Genomic DNA, 9,319 nt, shown 5'->3' with positions numbered 1-9,319 from the left:
GGACTTCATTTGTTAGCTGGAATTACTGAGTAAGACCAAAGTGTCTTTAAACACAGACTTTAATGGTAACAATTCCTTTAAGCTCAATTAACTTTAGTTATTACAAGTCGTAGGCAGATGTCACTATTAGACAATATTTAGTGACTTGCACTGGGTTCCTCATAAAATAGAAGACAAATGCACTTTAAAGTGTAATCAACAATCGTTTAACAGTTTTGTTAGGTCAACACAAAACATGGCTGAATCATCCCCCCACCCCAAAATCACTAACACAGCATGATCAGTATCTTATACTTCAACTAAGCCATTAAAAAAAAAAAGTGAGTGTTTCACTACCCCTGAGACCACTAGTTAACTGTGGTTCATACTTTTAAAATGTGAGTACACCCACACAAGAAAGCAAACTAGTCAGTTTAAAGTAAAGTCTGATTATCACATTGCAAACTTGCCCAGGAAAAGTCACTTGAAATGTAAATTTGCTATTAACAGGCCAACTGGACTCTTAATTCTTATAGGTTAAAAGAAATTTAAGTTTATGCATTGAGATTAGGAAATACATAGGAACAGTCAAAATCATTTCTTAATCTGTTAAAAATCCACTTCAGTCCTACACATGGCACTAATGTTAAATTACTAGTTGAGCAAAGAGGGTAAATTCGTGGAATCTTTTGAAGGTTTCACTGTATATGATCTGAAGTCCAGTATCCATACATTCAAAAAATGTTGGTTTTCCAGGTCCTTTAAATTACTGTTCTTAAACCTGGAGAAGCCTTTATGGCTTATTCCCTAAGAAATAACGTATGAAATGTTATATAAGCATCATGTCAAAGATAAACAGAACTGGACATACCTACTAGTTATTATGACAATCAATGGTTTAAGGAAGTCAACTCCATATACCTAAGGAGTCTAAGGCTATATAAAGGTCAGTTTTTGAAAGCCAATTAGGGATATACTATACTCTATAAAATGTGTTTTTTTCATGTTTGGCTTTCAAGAAATGATTTGCCTACTAATGCTGTTATTGAGAATATAGGAGTGTTGAAAGTAATTATTGTGAAAATGGAGCCAAAGAGCAGTTCTTACCTTGCAGAGCAGTATGTTATTAATTCTCACTCACAATTAAATCCAAAGTTTTAACAATACAACATCTACCTTGAAAGGAGCCATTCTCTTAAGCAAAAGATAAAATGAAAAAACTCACTCATTGGAAAAATTATATAGTTGGATTGACTTTTCCCAATGAAATGCTTATGCTTATTACAGAATTAATGAAGCTAGAACATTTTCAGAAGGCATGCATTTCACTTCCAGTTTAGACAACCATTAAGTCAATAAATCATGTTCAAACTATGTATTAAGATGTTTATAAAAATTAAGCTTTAACACTTATTTCTAGCTTTCCACATCTGTGTGGAGACCAGAAGTAAGATTGCACGTAAGTGTAAGCAGTGCAAAACTGTGGAAATGGAGAAGTCACATGTGCAAGAAATTGAGTACAAGATTTTTAAGAAATTGCAATGATAAATCAAAGTAACTAGGAAAAAAGTAAACTACAGTAAACTACAGTGTCAGAATCAGGAGAGTGAAGATGGTAATGCCCTTGTTACTACAGAAGTTAATGGCACAGATAGCACTTGTCAAACAGAAAAATAATCCAATAGCATCGACTTTTATTCATTCATGTTAAGTCACCTGAAATGATCTGTTTTAAATGCTCATTAATGTAAATGGCTGAACAAATCCAATTCAATGGATACTCAATATCCCACATAGTTAAGTCACTTCAACACAGCCTCATAACAACTCCCACACCAAAACAGTACTTTATTTTGTAAATTTTGACCCATTATCACTCCCAAGTTATGTTTTTATCAGCTGTCAAGTGTACAAGGTGAAGATAAGTTTTAGTTAGATGGGGCTGCACCTGGAAAATAAATTTCTTAAAACTCCATATACACGCTTCAAAACTGCTGGGTCCCAAGTCCATCTATGAACTCCAGGGCTGCCAGTATCATGGTGCAGCATATTAAAGCTACACTATCTGAATAGCTTATTAATTCTGCATAAATCAGGTCAAGCAATGTGTCAACCTGTAACAGACTGTGCACTCTAACTGAACATGGCAAAATATTCATTCTTTTGAACTTTACATCATCATTTGATGTCAAACAATGAAGCAAATCCCAACAGTATATACAAAAAACAGCTTTGCATTTACAAAAGATTGTTTCCCATACTGATTAATCCAGGCAGCTAACTCATTGGTTTATGCAACTTTATTGAAGAAAAATAAATCAATTACTAGCAGAGCTATTAGTTGATCACTCATCCATTGACAACTTGCATCATTTATTCAGTGCTATATTAAACAGTGTATTGGAAGATAGATTAACTAATAGCTCCAAGCCTCCTAACAATTTAAATGAAAATTACAAAATGTTTGAGACCCTATTTTGGAATACAAAGGGTGTTTGACTTCCAATTTCCATTCTCTGTAGAACAAGAACAGGTCATTCCTTTATTGACATGCATAAAATACATCACATTTTCTGTTCTGCTGATGCTATAAATTCAATACCAATTCTCCAGCCACATCAGTTATGAGCATAAAGTATATCATGTAACCTCAAATCTCTAACAGTGGAAGGCTTAAACAAGAATGGATGCTGCTAGAATAATGCTGCTTCCTTTGATGTGACAACTGGGCATCCATCTCCCTCCCTCTCAGATGATTTCTTCAGCATGTTAGAGCAGTGAGGAATGGTTTTAGTCTCATAACCAAGTTAGAGTGAAGACATTGGCCACATAATACACATGCTCCATTTTTTAAAAAAATTCTGAATCTTGGGCAACTGTTCTCTTGTAACTACTTTACAGTTTCTAAAAGCAGTTATTGTCCAAAGCTGGAAGAACTTAAGTCTTCTCAGATGAGCATGTGAATGAATGGAGGGAGGTAAACAAAAAATAAAATTAAAAAAGATGAGGTCTGATAGGGGAGCAGCCGGATAAGAAAATCAAAAAAGGAACAGTAATTTAAAGTTTATTCCAGCTATAATGCAGGTTATTCTGACTTTAAGGTAGCATCACATGGCATACTTCTGAGTCCATTCCCGAGATATTCTGTTGTACCTGTAAATAAAGATGATATTTTAAAAAGAATAAAGTGGAAAAAAATTTTATTTTAAAAGGAAGGAAAACTTATTTTCAGACTCATTATAAAGTCACCTCTAAAGGCTTTAATTAGAATAGAAGCCAACAAGGGAGACATAGCTTTGGTACTCAAAGCAGTGTGGGCAATGAGAACCTTATGCTTTGAAAGCAGTATTACTTTAACAAACTTAAAATGGCGCTGAGATTGGGAGGTTAACAAAAATCAAAGACCTTTTGTCTATTAGAAACTCATCAACAGATAGGCATTCCGACAAACTTCTAACACCAAGAAAAATATTTTCTAGTTCATCACAGTAATATACAGAGGGACACACATATTCTCTACATCAACAAGGATTTCCATGAAAGCCAGAACCAAGTGTTTCCTACAAAATTTTACCTGACTCCTAGACTTTGAGAAGTTCCTTGGCTCTGGCTATTACCAGAAGAGAAAATGCCTTTGAGACTTGGAGAGGGGCAAAAGAGTAAAATATTGTAATTTTCAAGAGGGGGTGGTTTCATTGGTTGTGTTAATCATAACCACATGTGTGGTGACTGTGCTACTAAGCCCTACTGCCACTCACTGAATGGAAACTTCTAGAAGTACAATCAGATCATCTTTGTTTAGTAAGATCCACAGGTAGTTCACACATGAGCAAGGTTATGATTGAGAAAGATTACAAATATTGTCAAATACTATTGAGTTTTCCCTAAACAACATTCATGCCATAGACTACTTACCCCAACAAAGACAGTGATAACCTTCAGAAATAAATACACATCAAAGGGCATAGGATATCTTTTAGATTTATAGTTTAAATTTTCAAAGTATTAACAAGCTTCATTTCAAAAATTGAATGATTCACAACTGTTTTTCTAAGCTTTAACACATAAAAGTTCTGTCTACTAGTTCATGATTATGCCATTTTTAGAAGATAGCCTCTCAAGAAGTCACCACTTTGAAACAAAAGGCTTTACTTAGCAAACAGGGTGCCACAAAATATAGCTGACACTGAGGCATGCTTGTCAGTAATGAACATTTAGTTTAGATGCTTAGGCTTTAAAGTGTTTTTCCCTTTCTTTACTATCTCCTGGCAAAATTTGAACTTGAATTACCACATTCCACATAGTATTGGTACAAAGACTCAAGTTAAAATCTAAACACTGTGGTAGTTTAATATAAAGATACTACTAAAATTTCCACTTCTAACAAGGGCTATATAACTGCTTTGCCATGCAACAATACTTTCAAGCAATAATGACTACTGGATATACTTTCACGTTAAACAGAGATCAAGCAGTTAAATGTACAGTTACCAGAAAACTGCCACATCTGTTACCTTTTGTTAGTTAATACAGTGCCTTAAAGCATGCAGCACTCAAGTGCTGGCAGTACCATGAATAAATGGACCACAGTGCAGATCCTCTTACCCTACAACATAGCGTATTTCTCTGTCCACTCTCTTGCTAACCTATTGTACCTAATTGAACAAGTACACTTAGCATTAATTATAACATACGTAAGTTATAACGGTGAAGTTGAACAATAATCAAGTATCTGAGAAATTTAGACCTCAATGTTTATAACAGCACTTTTGGAAAAATACAACTGAGAAGACTTTCTGCCCAAACTGAAAATAAAGTGACAAAATAACATCAAAACAAAAAAGTTTTAAAGGGCCTATTCACTGTCACACACACTTAAACCTGGTAACTTTTTATACAACCATTTTATTAACTACCTTTCTGTATTTTTTAGTTATTATCAGAAATAAAAGCATCAAGTCTTCTTGGCACTGCCACAAGTTACAGAATGTAAGCCCAACTCATTAAGTAATACCACATTATTTCCTTAAAGTATTAAAACCAGTATCTCCTCAAACGATTACACACTTACTTATCTCTGTCTGTTTTATAGATCCGTGCAATCTCTGGCACTAGGGGGTCATCTGGGTTTGGATCACATAGCAGTGAACAAATGGATAAAAGAACTGCAAGAAAACATACAGCTCATTATTCAGCATCAAAAGTTTAGACGATGTGACAACAGTATTTTAACACAAGCATTAAAAACCTCAACCCGCAAAAGTTAATCTCAATGAGATATAGTTTAATAGAGAGTCAGGTAAAAGCAAGTCTAAAAAGTAGAGCTTTGTTGGCATCAAATTCAATACCAACTAAACTTGAAAACACCACCCAACTCAGGAGTTTCTAAGGTACACAAATGTCATATTAACTTCTTATTTTTTCAAGAGCCTAAGTGGATTAGAATTTAAGTAGCTTTTGGGCATTTTGACAGTAGGGACAAACAACTTTACTAAGAACATGGAAGTAACACGCATGCCATGTTATTAACTATGAAGTATAACGTAAAATCCATTCATTTTTCCAACCCTTAGTTTTCTCATAAAACTCCCAACCAGTCCACTAAATGTTTTGTCTCCTTGAATCTATATGGTAAAGATATTATTCAAGAGTACTGGTGAAACGAAAACAATGTTAAGACAAAGTAAGCGTTCAGCTGTTTCTTCCCCTGTTCAATATACCCACTTTGAAGATGTCAAGCATCATAGAAAATACAACTCATTCGTTATGTCTATTTGCCAATCACCATGCAAGATATTGCTGTAAGATCAAGATACAGGCTGGTGCCGTGGCTTAACAGGCTAATCCTCCGCCTTGTGGTGCCAGCACACCGGGTTCTAGTCCCAGTCAGGGCGCCGGATTCTGTCCCGGTTCCCCCTCTTCCAGGTCAGCTCTCTGCTATGGCCCGGGAAGGCAGTGGAGGATGGCCCAAGTCTTTGGGCTCTGCACCCGCATGGGAGACCAGGAGAAGCACCTGGCTCTCTCTCTCTGTCTCTCTCTCACTATCCACTCTGCTTGTCCAAAAAAAAAAAAAAAAAAAAAAAATGATGGCAACACTTTCCCAAAATGTTTTTTCCTCTCCCTAAAAAGGGATTCTAATTCTAGTTAAACGTAAATTTGAAAAATTCTAAATAACCCCACTAGGAGATTCAAATATAGTACATAAGCACATGAAAGCTTCTATATGATGTCCTGTTACTGCACACTTTTTAAACTACTTTTACTAAAACATTACCTATTCCAAAAGTTTCAGAAATGCCCCATATCAGGCAAACTTTCTTCCCATCAGTTTTGTGTGTGGGTGGTTTTACTTATGGGGCAAAACCAAGAAAGAAACCACCAGAATCATTCAAACAAGACAATGTGACAGACAGCAAATCTGTCACCATCTAAGATTCTGAGATATTCATGTTACTAGGTAAGCTACTATGGTTACATAAACATCAACTAAAGATAGGTTTAAATCACAAAGCAAGAAAGATTTTCCTGCAGTGAAAATGTTAAGATTTAAAAGCTCTATTAAGTACAATATACCGTATTTGCTAAAAAGGCAAGTATGCAATAAGCAAGTGGTTTGCAACTGAAAAATACAAAAAGCCAAATAAAATAAACTGCTATTAAGTGTTGAAGTTAGCTCATTAGGCAAAAAATACCTCTCACCTCAACCTAAATTTTAATTTCTTTCCAGAAAAGTATCTGTAATCAAATATACCAAGAGTAACACTGATAAAAAATTATTAAAACTTGTATTGGGTCGGCGCCGCCACCCCGGGTTCTAATCCCGGTCGGGGTGCTGGTTCTGTCCCAGTTGCTCCTCTTCCAGGAAGGCAGTAGAGGATGGCCCAAGTGCTTGGGCTCTGCACCCGCACGGGAGACCAGGAGGAAGCACCTGGCTCCTGGCTTTGGATCAGCGTGGTGCGCCGGCCGTGGCGGCCATTTGGGGGGGTGAACCAACGGAAAAGGAAGACCTTTCTCTCTCTCACTGTCTAACTCTGCCTGTTAAAAAAAAAAACCTGTATTAATTTGGGAGGGAAAGATCTTCCATATACTGATTCACTCCCTAAATGCTCCCCCAACAGCTGGGGCTAGGCAAGGCAAAAGGCAGGAGCATGAACTCAACCAGTTGACTTAGCAGAAAGCTGTTATCCAAAGTAGGGGCTATTACACACACCGGGAAGCAGCAGGTGATGCTCAACCCAATTCTTCCATAATGGGTGGCAAGGACCCAAGAACCATTCCCTTTGGCATCTTAATCACTTTGTCAAACTCACCTGATACAAAGAACTTCTTTCTTATTCCTTTCCCTACCTCTTAACAAAAATTGGAACTCATAATACTAAGTAGATTCAAGGATGAAATTCTTTTAACTATTAGAAAAGCAGAGCACCCCAAGAAAGATTTGCTGTAAGTATTTTACCTTTAGAAATAGTTAAAGCAGGAGACCACTGTGATCTTAGAATATCGAGACAAATGCTGCCATTACTGTTAATATTTGGATGATAAATTCTTGTTGTAAATGCAACCTAAAATAAATTTTAAAATCTTTAAGTATTTGATCCAAATAAAAACAAGCATCCTAAACTTAAGTAGAAAACTATGAAATATTAAGGTCACACAAAAAAATTCATATCACTAAAATCTAGTCTATACATATGGGAGAATGAAAAACTACAACTGATTTGTTTATACACTGTAAGATTCCCCTTAAGGCTACCTATTTTTAATTAAAAAGGAAAATAACTTTAGGACAAAAATTTCATTACCAATGATGTAATAGCAGTTCTTTTTAAACCCTTAAGTTGTTTTTATTGATCAAAAATGTTTCACAAACTTGGTGGGAAGTTCTGAATGGCTCAACAATACCACAAGTATCAAAAAGAGCAGTCAGGAAGGTATTTAATACATTCAAAAAATAAACTTATGGATATAATCAAATTTATAGACCAGCTCAGTTATACAGGCACATATCTGACAATGCATTTCCCCTGTACATAGTTAACTAAGTATCGTGTATTTCAGGTGTGGGGAATGTCTGGCCCACCAGCAATATAAGACCTGAGAAATCATCTGGCCCTGCCAAGGCACTGCACAAAAGCTTCGAAATTCGATCTACAGCAGGCTAATTTTTAGGTTGGTAATTCTGTATGGCCCACAAATGATGTTATAAATATTCAAATAGCCCTTGATGGAAAAAGGTACCTTACACCACTAAGAGACTTCACACTGTATGTTACATAACTCAAGAGGGTTATAGTAGAGTGTCAATGTTCCCTGTATACCATCTTCCACAGTTATCATAGGTTGAATTTATGTTAATGACTAATCATATGTACAAACCAATCTAAGTGTATTGAGCAATTCCTTTATGTTGTGATAAATTTACAGAGCTATATACACAAAAACACTGAATACACCTATACTGCATTACAGAAATTTTAACAGTATGTGCAACCACATACTGAAGTTGAGAATCTGATGCCTACTACTTTCAGAGAATAGCAAAAATTATCCAAATCTATATAAAAACATTAAAAAACCCCAAATGTTAGCAAAGCCAAAGACTCAAACTCACTTACACAAATTCTATGAGTTTGTGTATGTATAGCCTCAATTTTATTCATTATAATATAGAAACTAATTTCTAAGAATGCTCTATTTCTCTAATAGCATGTATCCATAATAAAGGTTTTAAGAGAAATACTTACCTTAGGTGGTTTGAAGGGGTAGTCTGTAGGAAAATGAATTGTCAAAAAGAATACACCGCCTTGATATGGGCTGTCATTCTGCAAAAAAAAAAAAAAAAAAGCTTAGCTCTAGAATCAGTGCTTAATATAAAACATCACCATATTTAAAGCATTTCTCTAATGAATCAAAACCACTTATTACTTACCCTGAAATGATCTACATTACTTCAAGAAAACTCAGTTCATATTAATGTGAAAGACAATCAAAGCTTACTATTAAGAAATACTAGTTTACTTAGATCAAAGTGTTCAGAAAAAGTTACTACAAAAATAAATCTAATTCTTAAAGAATGTACTTAACAATGAAGTCTACACACAGAATTACGTATCATACTTTAATAGTCTACACACAAAAAATTAAAAAGGGGTAGAAGGTGAGCGGGATTGTCCTTGTGGCCCATAGCAGCTAAAAGCTCCCACCTGCAACACTAGCATCTCACATCCAATCTCCAGTTCAAATCCCAGCTGCTGCTTCCAGTCCAGCTCCCCACATTTGATGTGCCTGGGAAAGTAGCCGAAGACGGCCCAAGCACTTGGAACCCTACCACCCAAGTGGG

At 35.6% G+C, this 9,319-nt stretch overlaps 1 protein-coding gene across 8 annotated transcripts in view; it reads right to left on the bottom strand.

The window, feature by feature from the left end:
* Positions 1–2,491: 2,491 nt before the first annotated feature.
* The window catches only part of UBE2D3 (ubiquitin conjugating enzyme E2 D3), a 33,649-nt gene continuing 26,821 nt past the window's right edge, over positions 2,492–9,319 (bottom strand). For 6 of the 8 annotated variants that reach the window (XM_062199808.1, XM_062199807.1, XM_062199806.1 and 3 more), the window contains 5 exons: positions 8,724–8,801; positions 7,436–7,541; positions 5,051–5,144; positions 4,585–4,634; positions 2,492–3,132 (listed from right to left, as the gene is read on the bottom strand). In XM_062199808.1, the coding sequence (XP_062055792.1) occupies positions 4,586–4,634; positions 5,051–5,144; positions 7,436–7,541; positions 8,724–8,801 (327 nt within the window). In that variant the 3' untranslated portion in view covers positions 2,492–3,132; position 4,585. The remainder of the gene's footprint in view (positions 3,133–4,584; positions 4,635–5,050; positions 5,145–7,435; positions 7,542–8,723; positions 8,802–9,319) is intronic. The other 2 variants (XM_062199812.1, XM_062199810.1) reach the window with 1 other exon arrangement.

This window comes from Lepus europaeus, chromosome 8, assembly GCF_033115175.1.
Source record: "Lepus europaeus isolate LE1 chromosome 8, mLepTim1.pri, whole genome shotgun sequence".
Classification (NCBI taxonomy): Eukaryota; Metazoa; Chordata; class Mammalia; order Lagomorpha; family Leporidae; genus Lepus; species Lepus europaeus.
This window is presented reverse-complemented; position numbering and strand designations above follow the sequence as displayed.